The 26361-nt window shown below is 35.5% G+C and overlaps 1 protein-coding gene across 24 annotated transcripts in view; it reads left to right on the plus strand.

Annotated features, from left to right (window-relative positions):
- P4HA1 (prolyl 4-hydroxylase subunit alpha 1) overlaps positions 1–26361 on the plus strand; it is a 94936-nt gene that overhangs the window by 29798 nt on the left and 38777 nt on the right. For 23 of the 24 annotated variants that reach the window (XM_081566217.1, XM_081566114.1, XM_081566174.1 and 20 more), the window contains 2 exons: positions 21390–21629; positions 24057–24253. In XM_081566217.1, the coding sequence (XP_081422343.1) occupies positions 21390–21629; positions 24057–24253 (437 nt within the window). The remainder of the gene's footprint in view (positions 1–21389; positions 21630–24056; positions 24254–26361) is intronic. The other variant, XM_081566067.1, reaches the window with a different exon arrangement.

A 26361-nucleotide genomic window follows, 5' to 3' on the forward strand; every position in this document is an offset into this window, starting at 1 on the left:
CTTTGGCATAGTCAATAAAGCAGATGTTTTTCTGTATCTTTCTTGCCTTTTTGATGATCCAACAGATGTTGGCAATTTGATCTCTGGTTCCTCTGCCTTTTCTAAAACCAGCTTGAACATCTGGAAGTTCAAGGTTCATGTACTGTTGAAGCCTGGCCTGGAGAATTTTGAGCATTACTTTACTAGCGTGTGAGATGAGTGCAGTTGTGCGGCAGTTTGAGCATTCTTTGGCATTGCCTTTCTTTGGGATTAGAATGAAAACTGACCTTTTTCCAGTCCTGTGGCCACTGCTGACTTTTCCAAATTTGCTGGCATATTGAGTGCAGCACTTCACAGCATCATCTTTTAGGATTTGAAATCACCTCCACTAACTTTGTTCATAGTGATGCTTCCTAAGGCCCACTTGACTTCGCATTCCAGGATGTCTGGCTCTAGGTGGGTGATCACACCATCGTGGTTATCTAGGTCATTAAGACCTTTTTTGTATAGTTCTTCTGTATATTCTTGCCACCTCTTCTTAATATCTTCTGTTTCTGTTAAGTCCATACCATATCTGTCCTTTATTGAGCCCATCTTTGCATGAAATGTTCCCTTAGTATCTCTAATTTTCTTGAAGAGATTTCTAGTCTTTTCCATTCTATTGTTTTCCTCTATTTCTTTGCACTGATCACTGAGGAAGGCTTTCTTATCTCTCCTTGCTTTTCCTTGGAACTTTGCATTCAAATGGGTATCTTTCCTTTTCTCCTTTGCCTTTTGCTTCTCTTCTTTTCTTAGCTATTTGTAAGACCTCCTCAGACAACCATTTTGCTTTTTTGCATTTCTTTTTCTTGGGGATGGTTTTGGTCACTGCCTCGTGTACAATGTCGCAAACCTCTGTCCATAGTTCTTAAGGCACTCTGTCTTTTAGATCTAATCCCTTGAATCTATTTGTCACTTCCACTGTATGATCGTAAGGGATTTGATTTAAGTCATAGCTGAATGGTCTAGTGGTTTTCCCTACTTTCTTCAATTTAAGTCTGAATTTGGCAATAAAGAGTTCATGGTCTGAGCCACAGTCAGCTCCTCGTCTTGTTTTTCAGACTGTATAGAGTTTCTCCATCTTCGGCTGCAAAGAATATAGTCAATCTGGTTTCAGTATTGACCATCTGGTGATATCCATGTGCAGAGTTGTCTCTTGTGTTGTTGGAAAAGGGTGTTTGCTATGACCAGTGTGTTCTCTTGGCAAAACTCTGTTATTCTTTGCCCTGCTTCTTTTTGGACTCCTAAGGCCAATATTGCCTTGTTACTCCAGGTATCTCTCGACTTCCTACTTTTGCATTCCAGTACCCTGTGATGCAAAGGACATCTTTTTTTGGTGTTAGTTCTAGAAGTTCTTGTAGGTCTGTCTTCATAGAACCGTTCAACTTCACCTTCTTCAATATTACTAGTCAGGGAATAGACTTGGTTTATTGTGATATTGAATAGTTTGCCTTGGAAACAAACGGAGTTCATTCTGTCTTTTTTGAGATTGCACCCAAGTACTGCATTTTGGACTCTTGTTGACTATGATGGCTACTCCATTTCTTCTAAGGGATTCTTGCCCACAGTAGTAGATATAATGGTCATCTGAGTTAAATTCACCTATTCCAGTCCATTTTAGTTCGCTAATTCCTAAAATGCTGACATTCACTCTTGCCATCTCCTGTTGACCACTTCCAATTTACTTTGATTGATGGACCTAACATTCTAGGTTCCTATGCAGTATTGTTCTTTACAGCATTGGACTTTACTTCCATCACCAGTCCCATCACAACTGGGTGTTGTTTTGCTTTGGCTCCGTGTCTTCTTTCTCTCTAGAGTTATTTCTCCACTCTTCTCCAGTAGCATGCTGGGCACCTACCAACCTGGGGAGTTCATCTTTCAGTGTCCTAGCTTTCAATGTATATCCATATCATCTTTAAGTGTCACGCCCATGTCCTAGCTATTGTAAACAGTGCTGCAGTGAACACTGGGGTACATGTGTTCTTTTCAATTATGGTTTCCTTAGGGTAAATGCCCAGTAATGGGATTTCTGGGTCGTATGTTATTTTTTTCCTAGTTTTTAAAGGAATCTCCATACTGTTCTCCATAGTGGTTATATCAATTTGTATTCCTACCAGGAGTATAAGAGGGTTCCCTTTTCTCCACGTCAAACAGCATATATTGTTGGTAGATGTTTTGATGGCCATTCTGACCAATGAGAGGTGATACGTCAGTATAGTTTTAATTTGCATTCCTCTAATAATGACTGATGTTGAAGCTGAAACTCCAATACTTTGGCCACCTCATGCGAAGAGTTGACTCATTGGAAAAGACCCTGATGCTGGGAAGGATTGGGGGCAGGAGGAGAAGGGGGCGACAGAGGATGAGATGGCTGGATGGCATCACCGACTCGATGGACATGAGTTTGGGTAAACTCCAGGAGCTGGCGATGGACAGGGAGGCCTGGTGTGCTGTGATTCATGGGGTCTCAAAGAGTCAGACACGACTGAGCGACTGAACTGAACTAAACTGAATAATGAGTGGTGTTGAGCATCTTTCATGTGTTTATTAGCCATCTGTATGTCTTCTTTGGAGAAATGTCTGTTTAGGTCTTCTGCCTACTTTTTGATTGGGTTGTTTGTTTTTCTGGTATTGAGCTGCATGAGCTGCTTGTATATTTTGGAGATTAAATCTTTGTCAGTCATTAAGTTTGCTGTTATTTTCTCCCATTCTGAGGGTGGGTTGTCTTTTCACCTTGCTTATAATTTCCTTTGTTGTGCAAAATTTTTAAGCTTAATTAGGTCCCAATTGTCTGTTTTTATTTCCATTACTCTAGGAGGTGGGTCATAGAAGATCTTGCTGTGATTTATGTTAGAGAGTGCTCTGCCTATGTTTTCCTCTAAGATTTGTATAGTTTCTGGTCTTACATTTAGGTCTTTAATCTATTTTGAGTTTATTTTTGTGTATGGAGTTAGTAAGTGTTCTAATTTTATTCTTTTAGTAACGTAGTTGACCAGTTTTCCCAGAACCACTTGTTGAAGAGACAATTTTCACCATTGTATATTTTTGCCTCCTTTGTCAAAGATAAGGTCCATTGGGGCATGGATTTATCTCCAGGCTTTATATCTTGTTCCATTGGTCTATATTTCTGTTTTAGTGCCAGTACCATACTGTCTTGATGACTGTAGCTTTGTAGTATAGTGTCAAGTCAGGAAGGTTGATTCCTGCAGTTCCATTCTTCTTTCTCAAGTTTACTTTGGCTGTTCAGGGTCGCTTGTATTTCCATACAAATTGTGAAATTATTTGTTCTAGTTCTGTGAAAAATACTATTGGTAGTTTGATAGGGATTGCATTGAATCTATAGATTGCTTTGGGTCATATAGTCATTTACACTATATTGATTCGTTCAATCTAAGAACATTGTATATCTCTCCATCTTTTAGTGTCATCTTTGATTTCTTTCATCAGTGTCTTATAGTTTTCTGCATACAGATCTTTTGTCTCTTTAGGTAAATTTATTCCTAAGTATTCTATCCTTTTTATTGCAGTGGTGGGTGGGATTGTTTCCTTAATTTCTCTTTCTGATTTTTCATTATTAGTATATAGGAATTCCAGGGATTTCTGTGTATTAACTTTATATCCTGTGACTTTACTATATTCATTGATTAGCTCTAATAGTTTTCTGGTGTCATCTTTAGGGTTTTTTATGTAGAGAATCATGTCATCTGCAAACAATGAGAGTTTTACTTCTTTTCCAATCTGGATTCCTTTCATTTTTCTTCTCTGATTGCTGTGGCTAGGACTTCCAAAACTATGTTGAATAATAGTAGTGAGAGTGGGTATCCTTGTCTTGTTCCTGATTTTAGAAGAAACGCTTTCAGTTTTTCACCATTGAGGATATTTGCTGTGGGTTTGTTGTATATGGCCTTTATTATGTTGAGTTATGTTCCTTCTGGTGTTGAATTTTGTCAGAGGCTTTCTCTGCATCTATTGAGATGATCATATGATTTTTATCTTTCAATTTGTTAATATGGTGTATCACATTGATTTGCATATTGAAGAATATTTGCATCCTTGGGATAAAGCCAACTTGTTCGTGATGTATGATCTTTTAAATGTATTATTGGATTCTGTTCACTAGGATTTTGTTAAGGACTTCCGCATCCATGTTCATCAGTGATTTTGGCCTGTAATTTTCTTTCCTTGTGACATCTTTGTCTGGTTTTGGTGTCAGGGTGATGGTGGCCTTATAGAATGAATTTGGGAATTTTCCTTCCTCTGAATTTTTCTGTTAAGAGTTTGAGCAGGATATGTATTAGCTCTTCTCTAAACTGTTGGTAGAATTCACCTATGAAGCCATCTGGCCCTGGGCTTTTGTTTGTTGGAGATTTTTTATTTCAGTTTTGATTTCCATGCTTGTGATTGATCTGTCCAGATTTTATTTCTTCCTGGTTCAGGTTTGGAAGGTTATACTTTTCTAAGAATTTGTCCATTACTTCCAAGTTGTCCATTTATTGGCATATAGTTGCTCATAGTAGTCTCTTAGGATCCTTTGTGTTTCTGTGTTGTCTGTTGTAACTTATTCTTTTTCATTTCTGATTTTATTGATTTGAGTTTTGATTTTTAATCCTTTTTTTTTCTTGATGAGTCTGGGTAACGGTTTGTCAATTTTATCTTCTTAAAGAGCCAGCTTCGCTATAGTCTTTCATTTCTTTTTGACTTATTTCTGCTCTGATCTTTATGATTTCTTTCCTTCTATTAACTTTGGAGTTTTTTTTGTTGTTGTTCTTTTTCTAGTTGCTTTAGGTGTAAGGTTAGGTTGTGTGTTTGATGTCTCTCTTGTTTCTTGAGGTAGACTTGTATTGCTGTAAACTTCCCTCTTCACACTGCTTTTACAGCATCCCATAGAATTTGAGTTGTCGTGTTTTCATTGTCATTTGTTTTTAGGCAATATTTTGATTTCCTATTTGATTTCTTCAGTTATCCCTTGGTTATTCAGAAGCATGTTGTTTAGCAACCATGTGTTTGTGTTTTTTAGTGTTTCCTGTAGTTGATATCTAATCTTACAGTGATATGATCAGAAAAGATGCTTTAAATGATTTCAGCGTTAAATAAATTTACCAAGGCTTGATTTGTGGCCCAGGATGTGATCTGTCCTGGAGAATGTTCCTTGTGCACTTGGGAAAATAGTGAAATCTATTGTTTTTGGATGAAATGCCCTGTAGATATCATTTAGGTCCAATGGGTACAATGTATCATTTAAAGCCTGTGTTTACTTATTAATTTTCTGTCTGGATGATATTCCCATTGGTGTGAGTGGGATATTAAAATCCCCCACTATTATTGTGTTACTATTTGTTAGCATTTGCCTTATGTATTGAGGTGCTCCTATGTTGAGTGCATATGTATTTGTAATTGTTATGTCTTCTTGAATTGATCCCCTGATCATTATGTAGTGTCCTTCTTTGTTTCTTCTAACATCTTTATTTTAAAGTCTATTTTGTCTGATATGAGCATTGCTATTACCTCTTTCTTTTGGTCTCTATTTGTGTGGAATACCTTTTTCCAGTCCCTCACTTTCAGTCTGTTCATGTCCCTAGGTTTGAGGTGGATCTCTAGTAGACAGTATATATAGGGGTCTTGTTTTGGTATGCATTCAGCCAATCTGTGTCTTTTGGTTGGAGCATTTAGCTCATTTACATTCAGGGTAACTATTGATGAGTATGATCCTGTTACCATTAACTTTATTGTTTTGGGTTTGTTTTTACAGGCCTTTTTTGTGTTTCTTGTGTAGAGAAGTTCTTTGGATTTGTTGAAGGGCTGGTTTGGTGGTGCTGAATTCTCTTAGCTTTTGCTTGTCTGTAAAGCTTTTGATTTCTCCTTTGAATGAGATTCTTGCTGGATAGAGTAATCTCAGTTGTAGGTTTTTGCTTTTTATTGCTTTAAAAATATCCTGCTATTCCATTCTGGTCTGTATGAAAGTGAAAGTCGCTCAGTTGTGTCTGGCTCTTTGTGACCCCATGGACTATACAGTCCATGAAAGTCTTCAGGCCAGAATACTGGAGTAGGTAACCTTTCCTTTGTCCAAGGGATCTTCCCAACCCAGGGATTGAACCCAGGTCTCCCGCATTACAGGCAGAAGTTTTACCAGCTGAGCCACAAGGGAAGGCCAAGAATACTGGAGTGGGTAGCCTATCCCTTCTCCAGGGGATCTTCCTAACCCAGGAATTGAACCAGGATCTCCTGGATTGCAGGTGGATTCTTTACCAATAGTTTCTGTTTAAAGATCAGCTGTTAGCCTTATGAGGATCCCCTGGTATGTTATTTGTTGCTTTTCCCTTTCTGCTTTTGATATTTGCTCTTTGTGTTTAATTTCTGTTAGTTTAATTAACATGTGTCTTGTCGTGTTTCTCCTTGGGTTTGTCTTGTATGGGACCTTCTGGGCTTCCTGGACTTGGGTGGCTATTTCCTTCCCCATTTCTTTTCTTTTTTTTTAATAGTAGCCAGCCTAGTGTGTGTGAGGTGGTATCTCATTGGAGTTTTGCATTTCCCTAATCACTGATGTTGAGCATCTTTTAATGTACTTATTAGCAGCCATCTGTTTGTCTTCTTTAAAGAAATATCTGTTCAAGTCCTTTGCCTATTTTTTAATTGGGTTATTCATTTTTTTGTTGTTGAGTTTTAGAGATTCTTTATATATTCTGAATATTAATTCCTTATGAGATACATGATTTGCAAATATTTTCTCCTGTGGGTTGCCATTTTACTCCATTGATGACTGTATTTTGTATCCAAATTTTTTAATTTTTACAAAATCAGCTTGTTTGTTTTATTCTTTTGTTGCCTGTGCCTTTCGGATCATATACAAGAAATCATTGCCCAATCCAGTGTTCTGAAGCTTTTGTCCTATGGTTTCTTCTAAGAGTTTTACTGTTTTAGGTGTTATATTTAGGTCCTTGATTTATTTAGAGTTAATTTTTACATGTGGTATTTGGTAAGGGTTCAGCTTCATTCTTTGGCATGTAAACATTTGGTTTTCCCGGCACCATTTGTTGAAAAGATCATCATTTTCCCATTGAATGGTCTTGCCATCATTGTCAAAAATCATTTGACAATATATACAAGGGTTTATTTCTGGCTCTCTATTGCTTTGGTCTCTAAGTCTGTCTTTACGCTGATCTATAACTTGGTTTTTTACACACTAGTATTGTAACTTCATGGGAAATAGATGGGGAAATAGTGGAAACAGTGTCAGACTTTATTTTGGGGGGCTCCAAAATCACTGCAGATGGTGATTGCAGCCATGAAATTAAAAGACGCTCACTCCTTGGAAGGAAAGTTATGACCAACCTAGATAGCGTATTAAAAAGCAGAGACATTACTTTGCCAACAAAGGTCCGTCTAGTCAAGGCTATGGTTTTTCCAGTAGTCATGTATGGATGTGAGAGTTGGACGGTGAAGAAAGCTGAGCGCCGAAGAATTGATGCTTTTGAACTATGGTGTTGGAGAAAACTCTTGAGAGTCCCTTGGACTGCAAGGACATCCAACCAGTCCATCCTAAAGGAGATCAGTCCTGGGTGTTCATTGGAAGGACTGATGTTGAAGCTGAAACTCCAATACTTTGGCCACCTCATGCGAAGAGTTGACTCATTGGAAAAGACCCTGGTGCTGGGAAGGATTGGGGGCAGGAGGAGAAGGGGGCGACGGAGGATGAGATGGCTGGATGACATCACTGACTCGATGGACATGAGTTTGGGTAAACTCTGGGAGTTGGCGATGGACAGGGAGGCCTGGCGTGCTGCAATTCATGGGGTCGCAAAGAGGCAGACACGACTGAGCGACTGTAGTGAACTGAACTGAATTGTAGCTGTGTATTAAGTTTTGAAATCAGGAAGTATGAGTTCTCCAGTTTTGTTCTTTTTTAAGATTGTTTTGACTATTCTGGGTTCCTTGAGATTCTGTATGAATTCTAGGATGGAGTTTTCTATTTCTATCTCTGTCTTTTGCATTGAATCTGCAGATCACTTTGAGTAGTATTGACATTTTAACAATGTTGTCTTCCAATCCATGAACGTGACATGTGTTTTTCATTTATTTATGTTGTCTTTCAGTAGCTTTTTGTAGTTTTCACTGTATGTCTTTCACCTCCTTGATTACGTAAATTCCCGAGTACTTTATGCTTAGATTTGTTTTAGTCATTTTTTATATGGTTCATTATTAGTACATAGAAATGCATCTCATTTTTGTGTGTTATCTTTGCATCCTGCAACTTGGCTGAATTCATTTATTAGTTCTAACAAGCATTTTTGCAGGAGGATTCTTAGGATTTTCTAGAGTAAGATAATGTTATCTGTGGGGAGTGTCCTGGTGGTCCAGGGGCTAGGACTCTGAGCTTTCACTGCTAAGGGTGCAGGTTCAATTCCTGGTTGGGGAAGTAAAATCTCGCAAGCTGTGTGGTGTGGCAAAAACAAAAAACAAAAAAGTATTATCTGCAAATAGAGATCAATTTACTTCCTCCTTTCCAATTTGGGTACCTTTAAGCTTGTTCTTGCCTATTTGCTCTGGCTAGAACTTAAAGTACTGAGTTGAATACAGTGGCAAAAGTGGGCATCCTTGTTCTCATTCTCAAAGGAGAAGCTTTCAGTCTTTTACCATTGAGTGGGTTTTTCAGATATTTCTTTTATTATGTTAAAGTATTGATAGTTAAACTTCTATTTCTAGTTTGTTGAGTGTTTTTTTTTTATTATGAAAGAATACTGAATTTTGTCAGTTGCTTTTTTTGCATCAGTTGAGATGATCATATGTATATGTTTTTTCCCCTTTATTCCACTAATGTGGTGTGTTACATTGATCAATATTCATATGTTGAAACATCCTTGCATTATAGGAATAAGTTCCACTTGGTCATGATGTGTAACCATGTAATCATGGTATATAATGATATGCTGCTGGATTCTGTTTGCTAGTATTTTTTTTAATTATTGTTAATTTATTTATTTTAGTTGGGGGCTAATTACTTTATAATATTGTAGTGGTTTTTGCCATGCATTGACATGAATCAGCCATGGGTTTACATGTGTTCCCCATCCTTGTTTGCTAGTATTTTTAAAAAAATATTTATTTATTTGTCTTTAGCTGGATCTGAATTGCCTCCCATGGATTCTTTAGTTGTGGCATGTGGGATCTAGTTCCCTGACCAGAGGTTGAATGTGGGACTCCTGCATTAGGGGGGCAGAGTCATAACCACTGTACCATCAGGGAAGTCTCTGTTTATTAGTATTTTGTTGAAAATTTTTGCATCATTGTTCATAAGTGATGTTGGTCTGTAGTTTTCTTATAGTGTCTTTTTCTGGCTTTGGTATGAGGATAATGCTGGCCTCATAGAATGAGATAAGAAGTATTCTTTCCTATCTTTTTGAAAAGATTGAGAAGGATTGGTATTAGTTGTTTTTTTTTTTAATGTTTAATAGAATTCTCCAGTGAAGCTATTAGTCTTCCAATCCATGAATATGGCATGTGTTTTCTATTTATTTGTGTTAATAACAGGGCTTTTCTTTTGTCAGGAGACTGTTGATAACAGATTCAGTTTCCTTACTAGTTAAAGGTCTATTTAGATTTTCTATTTTTTTCTTAGTCTTGATAGGTTTTATGTTTTTAGGAATTTGTCCATTTCATCTAGGTTATTCAGTTTGTTGGTGTACAATTTTTCATAGAATTCTTATAATCCTTTTTCTATAGGATCAGTAAAAGTATCCCCACTTTCATTTCTAATTTTAATAATTTGTCTTTTTTTTCTTGGTCCACATAGCTAAAAGATTGTCAGTTTTATTGACCAAATTCTTTTCAGAGAACCAACTTTTGGTTTCATTAATTTTATGTATTATTTTCTATTCTGTGCTTTAATATTTCCTTTCTTCTGCTAACTTTGGGTTGTTTATTCTTGTTTTTTTAGTTTCTTAAGTTGTAAAGTTAGGTTTGAGATCTTGTTTTTTTAATGTAAGAGTTATAAGTATAAATTTCACCCTTAGCACTGTTTTCATTGTGTCCTGTAAGTTTTGGTATGTTGTATTTTCATTTTCATTTGTCTTTTAAGTATTTTCTAATTTTCCCTGTGATTTCTTTTCTTTTTTTTTTCTTTCTGTTAGCTGTTAGAGTGTGGAGTATGTTGTTTAATTTTTGAAAAATTTGAAATTTTCCAGTTTTACTTGTATTACTAATATCTACCTTCATGTGATAGTTTACTTTTGCCATCTCTCATTTATTCTATGAATATCCCATTACTATCTTCTTGTCCTTATCAATTGGAAAAATAAAATATGTTACCTCTGTCTTCATACTGCAATTGACTTTCTCAGTAAGAAAATAACAGTGGGATGAATGACTTAAGATGTTTTTCTTGCTTATCTTTCTAAATTTGGAATGAAGTAGCAAGTGGAAAAACTAACCATGGTGTTCCATTAAACTGTAATGTAATTCCATTAAGTTGGACTTCCAAAAAGTATACATTTGCAAATTTTATTTTCTGTTTCTACTGTTATAATGCTTGTGATAAGATCACAGCCTTGTTCTTTAATTTGCTTCTGGTTTAAAACCTAATTTGTTTAATAGATATAAGCCATTTAGTATCTATTTAATATCTATTTAACATAATAACCATTGTGTATAAGTATTAGAGATGCAATAATGAATAACACTGCTTTTGCCCTTAGGGTACTTATATTCTTATGCTATTATATGATGAATGCCTAGCTGGAGATAATTTAGGAGACCATGGAGCACATAGACAGAAATCTAATTCTGAACTTGATAAATGAGGTATAAAGTAAGAGTTCCTGGAAGACAGAATATGTTAAAAAACTGAGATATAATGGACAAGGAATTAGCCAGGAAATAGGCGGTATGAAAAAATATTCCAAACAGAACATGTATATAGGCCAGAGAGGAGAGAGTGTTTAAATTAGATAGCTAACAAGTAGTTTGTTTAAGAGCTAAGTGCATGAACTAGGGGGACGGGATGGTGTGAGAATAGTGAGAGATGAGGCTATATAGGTAAAGCTGAAGCCATCTCTTGAGGGACTTTGTAAGTTATGTAGAGAAGTTTGAACCATTCTGAGTATAATGTGTAGTTATTGAAAAGCTTTAAACAGGGAAATTATATGATTTTCATTTTAGAGATATCATTCTGGCTATAGAATGGTTTGAGACCCAAAGGTAGGGACAAAGAAATCAGGGAGGAGGTTGTTGTAAAAATTTAAGAGATGACAGTTGTAGCTTAGGTTATTTCCAATTATTGCAGGGCCAAGATTTCAACAAACATTTTCATTATGTTTTCTTATGTCCATTGCACACATGGAAGAGTTTCTCTAGGATATAAGGTTCTCAAACTTTGCTAGATGAGCCAGGTTGTTCTCCAGAGCAGATGTACCCAATTACAGTAATATTCCCTCCAGCAATGTATGGGAGTTCTCATTTCTTAATGTCCTTGCTAACACTTGGTTTTGTCAGATTTAAAATTGTAGCAGTTGAGATGTGAAGCCTTAAGAATGAGGACTGGAGGGAAGGATGATTTGCTTTTTTAAATTGCCTCGCCCCCCCAAAAATCAGAGAAATGCTTTTTTCAGTGGATTTATATTGATGTGATGTTAACTCCTTGATTAACTTTGTCTGTTTCTACTTTTTGAGCCTACTTTTTGAAATGCTTTCTTGATATTTTAATATAAAATCTGAAAAGTTATATGTATTTTGGCATTGATGATGCCTTTACAGTTCATATGGACTGTTCCTTTAGTTTCAGGTTGTTCCTAACCCTAATTTGTTTAATAGATTCATAGCTTCCAGAGATATTACACTGTTTTGGGGGGGCGGGTGGTAAAGTAGAAAAGAATGGTGGTATTACTTTGATAGGCAAAGGGACAACAGGGAGCTAATGCCCTCAAAACTGTGTGTCCTTTACACTTTTTTTTGTATAGAATATGTCATATATAAAATCTGAGTTACTTCAGGTAGAAGTTGAATGTTCTTACTGGTCATTTGCCTCATTATCTTGGTGAACTGATAAGCTTACTACACCAAGCAGTAGATTCTCTGTACATCTCTGGAGTGCACTCAGCTATGAGTGTACCATATTGCCTCTGATGCAAGACATCAGCTTCCCAGGTATGTGCATTTTAAATGTATTTGTTCCTTACAAATCAAGTTTTTATCCAGTAAGTGTTCCTGTAAAGTGTAAGAATTTTAAAATTATATCTTGCAGTTTAAGGCTGAGCCAAAAATTTCTAAGTAAATTTTCCTATACTGTCTACTGTCACATATTATTGTAGTTTATACTGTGATCATAAATTTAAAGGAGTTTTGTGTTTTAACTGTAAATTTGGGTTACTACATTCAGTTTTTTTTTAATTGGAAGATAATTGCTTTACAATGTTGTGATAGTTTCTGCTGCACAACACTGTGAATCATCTATAAGTATCCATATAGCCCCTCCCTCTTTAGTCTCCCTCCCACGCCTCCCCCCCTCCACTCCTCTAGGTCATCACAGAGCTCCAAACCAAGCTCCCCTGCATTACACAGCAGCTTCCCACTAGTTACCTGTTTCACACATGGAAGTGTATGTATGTCAGTGCTGCTCTCTCAGTTCATCCTGTCCTCCTTCACTGCATTCAGTTTGACATGCTAATGTCAATCATCTTTCCATTTGCTTTGAACCGAAAGAATTTGCATTTTTTTGTCATCAAATTCTAACTATTCATGCTTTGTATGAACACTTTTTATGTTTTTTTTCTGCCAACATCACTTCCCTTATGTCATTTTATTTGTCTTCTTGTCCATTATTTTTTCTTCTCATGTTCTCTACTTTGGAAGCAGCCTTCCCTTTCAAATGCACATCACTTCTCTTTCATTTTCATTTTCTTTAATACAGTTCCCGGACATTTTGCCTTTGATAATTGTGAATAGATCAATAGGTAAGATAACCAGAGATACTTTACCAAGGCAGAATAGCTCAAGATCCTCTACTGTCTCCATTATGCTTTCGAATAATATTGCCAGGATATAAGGTCATGTGAAAAATTTTACTGGTGCTGTCTACATTTATTAATGGCAGGCTGTCCTCTTGTGTCTTTTGTATGTCCCTGAGAAAAGGCAGTCTTAATTTCTGCATTGTAAAGCTCATCTTAGAACTGTATTCCAGTTCTCATAACTGAAAAATAACAGTCAAAATTCAGTATGTTTCTTTTGTTTCTGAAATTGCATCGTGTTGAACTATTAATAAGTTAGTTTGTTGGTATCCTTTTCTAGATTAGAGTGTAAAGTGGAGAGTAACTGTCAAAATATGGATCTTTATCTTCATTTTAGTAGTACACTGATAATCAGTTATGGTCTTCCCAGGTGGCACAGTGGTAAAGAATCCACCTGCCAACGCAGGAGACGGAAGAGACTCGAGTTTGATTCCTAGGTTGGGAAGATGTCCTGGAGGAGGAAATGGCAACCTCCTCTAATATTCCTGCTGGAAAACTCCATGGACAGAGGAGCCTGGTGGGCTGTAGTCCATGGGGTTGCAGAGTCAGACATGATTGAGGGACTGAGCATGCAAGCATGATAATCAGTTACTATCCATAAGTGACTAATAGGAGGCAAAAAAAATATAGTAAATGGAGGTAGTTGTATGATTTGAATATTTGATTGTATTGGTCCATGTGATCCTCCAGTACATATACCTCCGTATTAGGACTCTGCTTTGTACTGAAATCTAACATCCTCAGACCAGAGCATGTTATCCCCTAGACAAAGAATCACTAGCAAAATGTGTCCTTGATTTTATTTCTTCTTAATTTTTCATGAACCTTTTCTGCTAGCACTGAAAAAAAAAAATGTTGACATCATTGGTTAGGTTAAAGCGAAGTCTGATTCTAGCCAATATACTGATTCGTTGAAGTACATTCAATCAGAACTTTTTAAGGAAAACACCATTGTGTTCCTTTTTCTGTTTCCTTTGTGCTGTCATCAGACATATTAGGCATGTGTTTCTTTTGGTTAAATACCTAGAAGTGAATTGGCTGGGTTGCAAGGTAGGTATATATCTGATTTTTAAAGTAAAATAATTGGTAGATATGTATTTGATTTTTAAGAAACTACCAGATGGTTGTACCATTTTATCCTCTTGTCATTATTATATGAGCATTTCAGTACCTCCACATACTTGGAAGCACCTGTGAATAAGTCCTTTAATTTTGTTCTTTGTTAAAATTGCTTTAGCTATTCTAGGTTCTTTGAATTTCCATATAAATCTTAGAATTTCCTTGGTAGTTTCTACAAAAATGCCTGTAGGAGTTTTAACTAGGTTTATTTTGAATCTTGGGGAGAATTTGGGCAACATTGTCATTTTAGACAATTCAAGACAATTTTCTAATCCATGGACATGCTCTATCTTTTTGTTTTGGTATAGGAGATAAGATATTTTGACATTAACATTAAACCACTGAGAGCTTCACATTTATTGTTTGAACATTGGTATCAAAAGTTGGAAAATAGTCTCCTCCTTTTCTTTCTCCCCTTCCTTTTCTTCTTCTTCTATGTCTTTTTCCCTAAAAGCAAATTTATCACAGGATTATCATTATTATCATTTTTAGATTTATTTATTTACTTGGCTGTGGTGGGTCTTTGTTGCTGCACATGGGCTTTCTCTAGTTGTGGTGAGCAGGGGCTAGTCTTTGTTTGGTACACAGGCTTCTCACTGCAGTGGCTTCTTGTTGCAGAGCACAGGCTCTAGGGGCATGGGCTCAGAAGTTGCAGCTCACAGGCTCTAGAGCATAGGCTCGGTAGTTGTGGTACATGGGGTTAGTTGCTCTACATCTTGTGGGATCTTCCTGGACCAGGTATTGAACCAGTGTCCCTTGCACTGAACCAGTGTCCCTTGCATTGCAAGGCAGATTCTTAACCACTGGACCACCAGGAAAGCCCCACAGGCTCAGTTTTTAATTTATATCCTATCTTTGTCCTCTTCTATTATTAAAAAATTTAATGTTTTTATTTAAAAGAAGCGCCCAAATAAACTTTTTAAAAATTGAGATGTGATTGACATATAACTTTGTGTTAGTTTTGGGTGTGCAATATGACTTGGATATGTATGTGTTGCTAGATGATCACATGTTTAGTTAACATGCACCATCACATCATATCACATAGTTACAAAATTTTTTTCTTTTAAAATATATCTACTCTTCCAGCAACTTTAAATATACAATACAGTATTATTAACTATCGTTAACATGCTGTACATTATATCCCCAGGACTTATCATATGATTGAGAGTTTGTACCTTTTGACCACCATCAGCATGTCTCTCATATTAGTTTTAGTTATGCAGAACTTTTTTTATTCATTCAAAGTCCAAACTGTATTAATAAGGTCCACTTTTAGAAGTTTTACTATCATTCTGTACTTCCTAACCTGTTGCTTTCTTCTTCCTATATGAACTACCACTTGATTAGGTTTTTCATTTCCACTGTTTCTTCTTTAAAATATAAGCAAATGTGTATATATATTCCTTTTTCCTCTCAGCTTCAGCAGAGAAGGCAGCATAGTATACTTTCTGTATTTTGATATTTTAATTTATTGATATGCTCTAGATATTACCTCATATGCTATGTAGAAATCCTCATTTCGTTTTACAGCTACCTGCTACTCTATTTTGTGAATTTACTATAGTTTATTCAATGGGGCCCCATGGATATGGACACTTGTTTTGTTTGTAGCCTTTTGCTATTATAAAAATGATATTGCCAATAACCTTGTACATATATATATATATTTTTTTTTTGCCAAATGATCTTTGGGATATTTTTTCTAGAAATGATGCCACTGATTCAGGATAGATGTATAGGACATTTTGCTAATATTGTTCCAGTTTCCCTCCATAGTAATTGTGTCATTTTTTTCTACCATTGATACATGAGAGAGCCTGTTTCCTCACAGCATCACAAAAAAAATTTCAGACTTTGAAATTTTTGCCAATCTGATAGCTCACTTTTCTTTAAATGTATACCAATTTCTTTCTCTCTCTCTCTTTTTTTTTTGGTACCTCAGACTTTTCTTTTGGAATTATTTTCCTCCTCCTCGTTGAAGCAAATCCTTGAGAATCCCTTGCATGTACTTTGGCTTAGGATTCTCTGTGCTTCCTGAGTCTTTGGTTTCATGCATTCTAATTCTAGAAAATTGTTCACTGTTATTTCTTTAAATAGTGCCTCTTCCACATTCTGTTGTCTTCCTAGTTTTTCTTCCTTGTCTTTTAACTAGCACTTTGTATGTATTCCTCCTCTCTGCTACATTCTGAGTAGTTTATCCCATGGTAATTTATTCAGTTCTGTCTTCTAGGTATGTTATTCTCTTTTTTCTTGTGTCTAACTTGCTGTTTAACCTGTTTGTCTCATTGATAATATTTATAATTTCTGAAAGTTCTAGTTTTTCTCCTACTCACATCTTCCTGGTCTTTTTAGGGTATCTTACACGTTCATATTTTCTTTTTTTTAGAAATTCTTTAAACATTTTAATCATAGGTATTTTGTATTCTTAGTCTGATAACATCTGAATGTATTGGGTGATGTCTAATACTGTTTTTGAATAGTTTCTGCTAATTTTGCTCATAGTGGCTTGTTTCATCGTGTGCTTTGTGATTTTGAATTGTGTGCATTTCTTCAGATTGTGTGTGGGAATATTGCAAAACCTGAGGTGAGGGTGCATTTTGCAGAGTATAAATGTTGCTTCTGCCAGGTGTCCTTTGACCTTACCAGCCTCCAACCACTTTAAGTTAAATTCTTGGCTTTAGTTTCCCAGACCATAGAGATAGTGTATATTTGAAATTGAAACCTCCCAGAAGGCATGCCTGCGGAATTCTTAAGAAATTGTTTCCTTACCTACAGTGCAGAATGAGAAAAATAAGTTCTTTTTTTGTTTCTCTTTGCCAGCTGACCAGAGTTCTTTCTAGGTCATTTTTTTATTCAAGATGTAGTTTTTCAAGGGTCTGTTCTGTCAGTTTGCATGGGCCTGAGGCTTTATCTCCTATCCCTTTCTTTTTTAAAAAAATTTATTTGTTTGACTGTGCTGGGTCTTCATTTCTGTCCAGGCTTTTCCTTAGTTATGGCAAGCGGGGCTGCTCTCCAGTTGCAGTGCACAGGCTTCTCATTGAGGTGGCTTATCCTATTGCGCAGCACACACTCTAGAGCATTGTGGCTTCAGTAGTTGCAGCACATGGGCTCAGTAGTTGCAGCTCACAGACTCTAGAGCACAGACTCAGTTGTGGCATACGAGCTTAGTTGTCCCTCGACATGTGGGATCTTCCCAGACCAGGGATCAAACCCATGTCTCCCACATTGGCAGGCAGATTCTTTACCACTGAGCCATTAGGGAAGCCCTCTTTTATCCCTTTATCCTTTTCTTGATGGTTAAAAATCATGCTTCTAGTTTTCTCATCTGATGACTGCCTCCAGAGGAGATGCAGCTCCATCCTCTACTTACCTCTAGGTTTCAAGTTCCTTTTTGGTTGTGACCTCAAAAAATTTGCTTAATTCCTGTGAATCTGGCCATCGTACAAATGGATAAATGGATAACCATTAAATTTTATCCAGCATTTCTAGGTGAGTTAATCCTTCAAAAATGCTGGTGTTACAGCTGCTGAGCTCCTGAGCAGTCGAAAACCTACATGTAAATTTTGACTCTCCCTAGACTTAACTACTAATAGCCTACTGTTGACCAGAAGCCTTACTGATATTTTAAACAGTTGCATATTAACACAATTCATATGTTGTATGTATTGTATGCTACACTTTTACAATACAGTAAGCTAGAGAAAAGAAAATGTTATTTAGAGAAGCATAAGGAAGAGAAAATACATTTATAATACATATATGCATTTGTTGAAAAAAATGCACGTATAAGTGGATTTCTGGGCGTTAATTTTATATCCTGCAACTTTACTATATTCGTTGATTAACTCTAGTAATTTTCTGGTGGAGTCTTTAGGATTTTCTATGTAGAAGATCATGTCATCTGCAAACAGTGAGAGTTTTACTACTTCTTTTCCAATCTGATTCCTTTTATTTCTTTTTCTGCTCTGATTGCTGTGGCCAAAACTTCCAAAACTATGTTGAATAGTAGTGGTGAGAGTGGGCACCCTTGTCTTGTTCCTGACTTTAGGGGAAATGCTTTCAGTTTTTCACCATTTAGGATAATGTTTGCTGTGGGTTTGTCATAGATAGCTTTTATTATGTTGAGGTATGTTCCTTCTATTCCTGCTTTTTGGAGGGTTTTTATCATAAATGGATATTGAATTTTGTCAAAGGCTTTCTCTGCATCTATTGAAATAGTCATATGGCTTTTATTTTTCAATTTGTTCATGTGGTGTATTACATTGATTGATTTGCGGATATTGAAGAATCCTTGCATCCCTGGGATAAAGCCCACTTGGTTATGATGTATGATCTTTTTAATATGTTGTTGGATTCTCTTTGCTTTGATTTTGTTAAGGATTTTTGCATCTCTGTTCATCAGTGATATTGGCCTGTAGTTTTCTTTTTTTGTGGCATCTTGTCAGGTTTTGGTATTAGGGTGATGGTGGCCTCATAGAATGAGTTTGGAAGTTTACCTTCCTCTGCAATTTTCTCGAAGAGTTTGATAGGATAGGTGTTAGCTCTTCTCTAAATTTTTGGTAGAATTCAACTGTGAAGCCATCTGGTCCTGGGCTCTTGTTTGTTGGAAGATTTCTGATTACAGTTTCAATTTCCGTGCTTGTGATGGGTCTGTTGAGATTTTCCTATTTCTTCCTGGTTCAGTTTTGGGAAGTTGTACTTTTCTAAGAATTTATCCATTTCTTCCAAGTTGTCCATTTTATTTGCATATAGTTGCTGATAATAGTCTTTTATGACCCTTTGTATTTCTGTGTTGTCTGTTGTGATCTTCTCTGTTTACATTTCTAATTTTGTTGTTTTGATTCTTCTCCCTTTGTTTCTTGATGAGTCTGGCTAATGGCTTGTCAATTTTATTTATCTTCTCAAAGAACCAGCTTTTGGCTTTGTTGAATTTTGCTATGGTCTCTTTTGTTTCTTTTGCATTTATTTCTGCCCTAATTTTTAAGATTTCTTTCCTTCTACTAACCCTGGGGTTCTTCATTTCTTCCTTTTCTAGTTGCTTTAGGTGTAGAGTCAGGTTATTTATTTGGCTTTTTTCTTGTTTCTTGAGGTGAGCCTGTATTGCTATGAATCTTCCCCTTAGCACTGCTTTTACAGTGTCCCATAGGTTTGTGGTTGTTGTGTTTTCATTTTCATTTGTTTCTATGCATATTTTGATTTCTTTTTTGATTTCTTCTGTGATTTGTTGGTTATTCAGCAGTGTGTTGTTCAGCCTCCATATGTTGGAGTTTTTAATAGTTTTTCTCCTGTAATTGACATCTAATCTTACTGCATTGTGGTCAGAAAAAATGCTTGGAATGATTTCAATTTTTTTGAATTTACCAAGACTAGATTTATGGCCCAGGATGTGATCTTTTCTGGAGAAGGTCTGTGTGCGCTTGAGAAAAAGGTGAAATTCATTGTTTTGGGGTGAAATGTCCTATAAATATCAATTAGGTCTAACTGATCTATTGTATCATTTCAAGTTTGTGTTTCCTTGTTAATTTTCTGTTTAGTTGATCTATCCATAGGTGTGAGTGAGGTATTAAAGTCTCCCACTATTATTGTGTTATTGTTTATTTCCCCTTTCATACTTGTTAGCATTTGCCATACATATTGCGGTGCTCCTATGTTGGGTGCATATATATTTATAATTGTTATATCTTCTTCTTGGATTGATCCTTTGATCATTATGTAGTGTCCATCCTTGTCTCTTTTCATCACCTTTGTTTTAAAGTCTATTTTATCTGATATGAGTATTGCTACTCCTGCTTTCTTTTGGTCTCTATTTGCATGAAATATCTTTTTCCAGCCCTTCACTTTGGGTCTGTATGTGAATAGTCAGGCTCTTAAAGTCTCTACTTAACTCATCTGATTTACTGTTTATAAAATGGAATGTTATATGGTTACTATCATTCAGAGAATATTTTTTACATTTACTTCTTTCTGTAGTTCTTTATCTTTTCCTTATTCTTATAAAAGGAATGGTGATTGTACAACATTTTAAACATAATTAGTCAAAATTGAAAAGACAACCAAGTTTTTAAATGGACAAAGGATTTGAACAGACATTTTTCCAAAGATGAAATGCTACTTCATACCCTCAGTGGCTATAATAAAAAAGATGAGCAGTAGCAAATATTGGTGATAATGTAGAGAAACTGGAACCCTCATACATTGCTTTATGTATGAGCATACATACAGGATTGTAAAATTGTAAAATGGTGCAGCCACTTTAGAAAACAATTTGACAGCTTCTGAACATGGTAAGCATAGTGTTGCCATAAGACCCAGCAATTTCACTGCTATGTATATACTCAAGAGTAATGAAAAAAATATGTCCACACAAAAACTTGTACATGAATGTTTATAGTAATGTTATTCATAGACGTCAGAAAAGTGGAAACAACTCAAATGTCTATCAACTGATAAGCAAAATGTAGTCAAAATGTAGTGGGCTGGTATTTGGCAATAAAAAGAACCTTGAAAACATTATGCTGAGTAAAGCAGTCCAGTCACCAAAGACTACCCATTGTGCAATTCCATTTATGTGCGATAGCCAGAATAGACAAGTAGATACAGAAAGTAGATTAGTGGTATCTAGGGATAGGGCAGGAAAGGGGAGATTTAATGGGTAGTGACTGCTTATGGTTACAGCGTTTCTTTTGGGGATAATGAAAATGTTCTAAAATGTTCTAAAATCATACTATGGTTATGGTTGTACAGCTCTGTGAATATGGTGAAAAACTATTGAATTCTTTAACTGGGTGAACTTTATGGTATGTAAATTACATATCATTAATATTTTTGAAAAGGGGAATGGTAGGGGAAGGAGTCAATAGACAGGTTTGTCTCTCTTCCATGTATCCCTTTATCCTAAGTTGTTGGTTAAGAGTTAGATATATCTCATATAGTGATCCCCACTGTGTTGGAAAATTGCATACTTCAGCTTAATTGGTGCATCTTTTTGGTATGATGACTGATAATTGAAATGTTGGATTCTCTAGGTCCCTCGTCACCTATTAGCTGTGTGATCCTTGCCGTGTTTCACTACCTTGTACTTTGTTCCTTTGTTTATCAACTTAGGGTAATTCCTGCTTTTCCTACCTCAGAAGGTTGTTGTGAGGTTCAAATGAGAGTGAGATAGTACTTTGAAAGCAGTCTAGTCCTAAATAAACATTATTAAACAGTATTAAGATGACTAAAGTTCTCTGTATTTTCTTTCCATAGGAGTAAAACACAAATCTTTTCTAACAGTTGAGGATTGTTTTGAGTTGGGCAAAGTGGCCTACACAGAAGCAGATTATTACCATACAGAACTGTGGATGGAACAAGCACTGAGGCAGCTGGATGAAGGCGAGGTTTCTACCATTGATAAAGTCTCTGTTCTAGATTATTTGAGCTATGCAGTATACCAGCAGGGAGACCTGGATAAGGCACTTTTGCTCACAAAGAAGCTTCTTGAACTAGGTATGTTAATTTGGCCTAATTCAAGGTTAAGGATATATTGGGGGATATATAGATATACTAATTATAATTATGTGTGAGTATGTATATTTGTCATATAGTTTTGGTACTCTTTGTCACAACTCAAGAGCTCATCTGTCAGACATACTTGATCTTTTTGTTTATCCTCTAAATAAATGGCAACTGATTTTTCTCACCTAATAGTACTATAAGAGTAGCTCTGTTTCTCTGCTCTGTACTTCTTGGGAACTTCAAAATTGAATCAAACATAGCTAACTCAGTCAAAAATGGTTATTTGCCGTGTTGCCATATTAAATATTAACCAGTATCGTTTGAAGGAAATTTTTGGTTTACTGAATTTCCTATTTGGAAATAGTGACTTTAAATGTCAACCTAAATAAAAAGGTAAAATGAAGCAAACTCATAATTGTCAAAAAGTTGAGTTTATTCAGGAATAGCAGAGGAACTGCATTTGGGACATGCAAGCTGTAGGAAGTGACAGGTAAGTCTGTTGAGGGTTTGGAGTAGGGCAGGGAATACAAAGAGGTGAGAGTTCAGTTAGAGTTTGTTGAAATCAGAAACAAATGGGGACCAGCACTGAACATTCCCTAGGCAGACAAAACCCTCCAGTCACACAAACAAAGCTCAATTTAGCTTACTTTGTAAGACCATCTCAACCTGGGTCATTTCTTGTTCATGCCCCTGGAAACTGTATGCAGAATTTCCCAAGATTGATATGAAGCAACCCCTGACCAATTCCCTGAAATTTAAGAAAATTCCAATATTATCAGTTTGCTGAAAATCAGGCATTTATGGGAAATCAGTCTCTCCGTCTTGAAGTTTTGTGTTCCTGAGGGCACATGCATGAGATTTTCCATTTAATATCTTCCAGTTCCATTGGAGATTGAAATTCTTTCACAGAAATAAATAGAATGAAAATATATTTGATTGTTGTATTTAAATATTAGGAAAATATGATACAAAGATTTTACCACTAGTATTTTTAACAGGGATGTAGTGTTTCTCTAAGTATGGTCCAAAGACCAATGATCAGAATTACTTGGATGCTTATCAGAAATGAAAATTCCTTGATCTCACCCCAAACCTACTAACTTAGAATCTGTGGTGGTAGAATTGTATGCTAAAAAAAGTCATGTGGTCTTTGGTATATAATGAAGCTTTAAAACTTAAATTCTTTTTATGAATAGGTAAATATGTGTATGTTAGGAGAGTCAATTCAAAAGGATTGGTCATCTGAAAATAAGCTTTTGAAATTAGGTTATTTCTTAGTTGAATGAATTGATAAATTGAGATATTCAGTTAGCCCTTTTCCCCCAGTATTTTAAGTGATTTTTTTCCTCATGACTTAAAAATACCTGGTGGGCTGCTGTCTGTGGGGTCGCAGAGAGTCAGACATGACTGAAGCGACTTAGCAGCAGCAGCAGCAGCAGCATTTTAGGAAAAAAATTAAAAGTAGAAAAAGATACAGAAGAGTCACCATAAACTAATCACCCAGAGATACCTACCAATTTTTTTATTTCCTTGTAGCATACCCTCTTCTCCCTGAATTTTTCCTTTTCTTTTACAAAATTAGCCTCATATTCTGTACATCACAACATATTATAAGCAGTTTCTCAAAGACAAGAAGTATTTTGCAAATCTAAGGCTGGATTTTTTAAAAACACTTCAGTTAATGTCACAAGTGAACTTTCTGTGTCCTAGTCTGTCTTTTTCATTTGTGTGTGTGTGTGTGATGGTTTATATTTTTTTTCTCCCAGATGGGTGGAGTAGTCCTCCTTCCCCCTACTAAAAGATAGCTGAAAATTATGACTAGCAATTCTGAGGCAGTTAGTGGATTCTGGCTTATTTGAAAATTATATTTTTAGTTTCTCTTTTCTGTCTCACTTAGAATTTTGGGACTGAAATGCACTCAGCCCTCAGAAGTAGACTGTGTTCTGCATTTATAATATTATCTGTGGTAAAGGTTACCTTTGAACTGTACACCCTGTCTTCCCCATGGTCATTACATTTCAATCTCAGAAAAATCTTTTCTGTTGCTTAAAATAAGTTTAATCAGTAATACTTTAAATTTCATTTCACATCAAATTGATCATAGTTCCTTTCACTGCTTAGTAACTTGTCACAAGGAACATTTCAAAGTAAAAGCAATAATTACTACTTTGAAATAGATGGCTGATTCCATCTCCAGAACTCTTTTTATATAGGGCGTCTGTACATCTTGATTTGCTTGGGGCAGTACTGATTTACACCTGTTGTTTTGGTATAATAATTTTCATTAATGCCTACTTTCACTCTCATAAAGCAACCTGGTTTGGAAGGTAAATTACATGTTCCTCCACTTGTATCTTATGCTCATGCTTGAACAACTGTAAACTTACTCATGGACATGCTTTCTTTCTTTTGTAATAGATCCTGAACATCAGAGAGCTAATGGTAACTTAAAATACTTTGAGTATATAATGGCTAAAGAAAAAGATGCCAATAAGTCGTCTTCAGATGACCAATCTGATCAGAAAACCACACTGAAGAAAAAAGGTGCTGCTGTGGATTACCTGCCAGAGAGACAGAAGTACGAAATGCTGTGCCGTGGGGAGGGTATCAAAATGGTAAAGTGGAAAAGCCAATTGTGTGTGTGTGAATGTGTATGTGTGTTTGTACGTAGTTCTGGAGAGATTCAGAATTCTTTTAAACTTTTGTGGTAAAAATCAGAATTATTCCTTAAGTATTAGGTTATAGCACATCACTTTATTGTTGGTGTTGCACTTAATGTGTTCCAACTTCTAGTAAAATAGCTTTAAATAAAACTTGTGACTCATGTACCATTACATGCATTTTTGGCAGTTATTACCCTTTTCATAGATTAGAAGAAGCTTTTTAAGGTGAACGATCAGATTATTTAAGACAAGTGATACAGTTTTTTCTTATATCTTAATGCAAAAGAGATTTCAGCAGTCTTACATAGAAATAATATACCATTCTAACTTATCCTATGAAACACTAGATTTATCTATACAGTGATATCTTGTGGTTTTGCTCCTAGTCAGCCTTGATAAGACTGCCTAATGTAATGTTTTAGTCTATTTAAGAAATATTAAAAATGCCTAAAGACTTTAAATAGATTTTGGCTTTATAACATTTATTTTTTAAAATACTAAAATGTGTCTGTAAATATCCCTTTGTTTATTGTATATCTATATTATATGTTTATACTCAGTTTACCAGAATACTAAAAAGGTGATAGGCCAAAAATAATACATTTCAAGCCTTGGGAACATAGGTTTTTTTGTTCAGCTTTAGGACTTTTCAGATCCTGTTTATGATGATTATGAATATGATATACTTTGTTTCTCAAAATTAATTGATCATAGAACCCTTTTTAAAGGAGTATCATGTGGTACTAGTGTTCAGTTGAATGCTGGTGTATGTAGAAGGATTTAGTGAATTTTTGGAGTAATTTTAAGTGAAAGCATTTGAATAGTGTTTAACTTTTCTCTAGTATTGATAAACTCAGGCTGGGTTTTATGTTTTGATATTGATGACTTCTTGATATTTGGTGATTTACTATTGACAGCCTAACCTCTACCAGCAAATAAGTAGATCTTATCAATGTTGACACTTTTGATAAGTTCATGATTCCCAGAGAACATGTTTACTTTTGCTTTGATCTAATGAGTAAATACAAATTAGACTCATCCGAAGCATTTTTTTTAAAATTTCACATCTAAATATTTTAGTGTGTATCATTTAAAGATAAGGACTTTTAAATGACCACAATACCATTATCATGATATTTCCAGTATCATTAGTAGTTAGTAGTTCCATAATATCATTAAGTACCTAGTCAGTGTTCAGATTTCCAGTAGTGAGCAGATATTTTTTACTGCCCTTAGAAACTCTTAAATAAGAGAGCAAAATAGTACTATAGGTGTATAACAGAAGTCTGTTAATTTGCCCGTTTGTTGATGTGACACACATGTATACTCAGCCCAAAATCAAAGGAGCATCCTTTTTCTCAGAATAATTAAATTGGTCTCATCATCATATAAAAGATTTATTTAAAACCTTGGATTTGATTCTTGGTAAATAAAGAATAAGAATAAACATAAATCATTATTAATTCTTCTGCATAATATGAAATACTTGTTTAATCAAGAGAAGAATCAGCAATGGCATAACATTGGATTGGCCGAAACATCCATGTGGGGTGTTTTCTTTTGGTAAGATCTTTTTGGCCAACCCAATATTTAGTTAATGTTATACATAGGTGATTGAAAAGTACATTTGTTGATTTTTGCTGACTTTAATACCTGCTACCAAAAGCACCTGGCTTCTTCGTTTAATAACTAATTTTCTCTTTTTCAGAGCTACTGATTTTCATCTTAAAAAAATCACTTAAATTTTTTAAAATTGGGAGGTACTTGGGAAAACCTGGTTAGGTTTTTTTCTTTAAGAAACTTTTCTGGGTTCTTCCCAGTTACTTTGTGAAGTTTGGAGAAGGGCTGGTCATTCATTTCGTATTTCTATATCATTTTATTATTTTTTTCATATTTACAAGGCCTGAACTTTATTTTGATGAGAGAAGGGTTAAAGAGAAACCTCACCATCTCTTCCAGAAAAGAATCATTAATAAAACTTTTAAAATTCTGAAGGTCTTGTTTGATGTAGAATATTTGCAGAGTACTATTTCTTTTGCATGTTCTTCCTCAAGTACTCT

This window comes from Giraffa tippelskirchi, chromosome 2, assembly GCF_054371585.1.
Source record: "Giraffa tippelskirchi isolate mGirTip1 chromosome 2, T2T-mGirTip1v1.2.pri, whole genome shotgun sequence".
Lineage (NCBI taxonomy): Eukaryota > Metazoa > Chordata > Mammalia > Artiodactyla > Giraffidae > Giraffa > Giraffa tippelskirchi.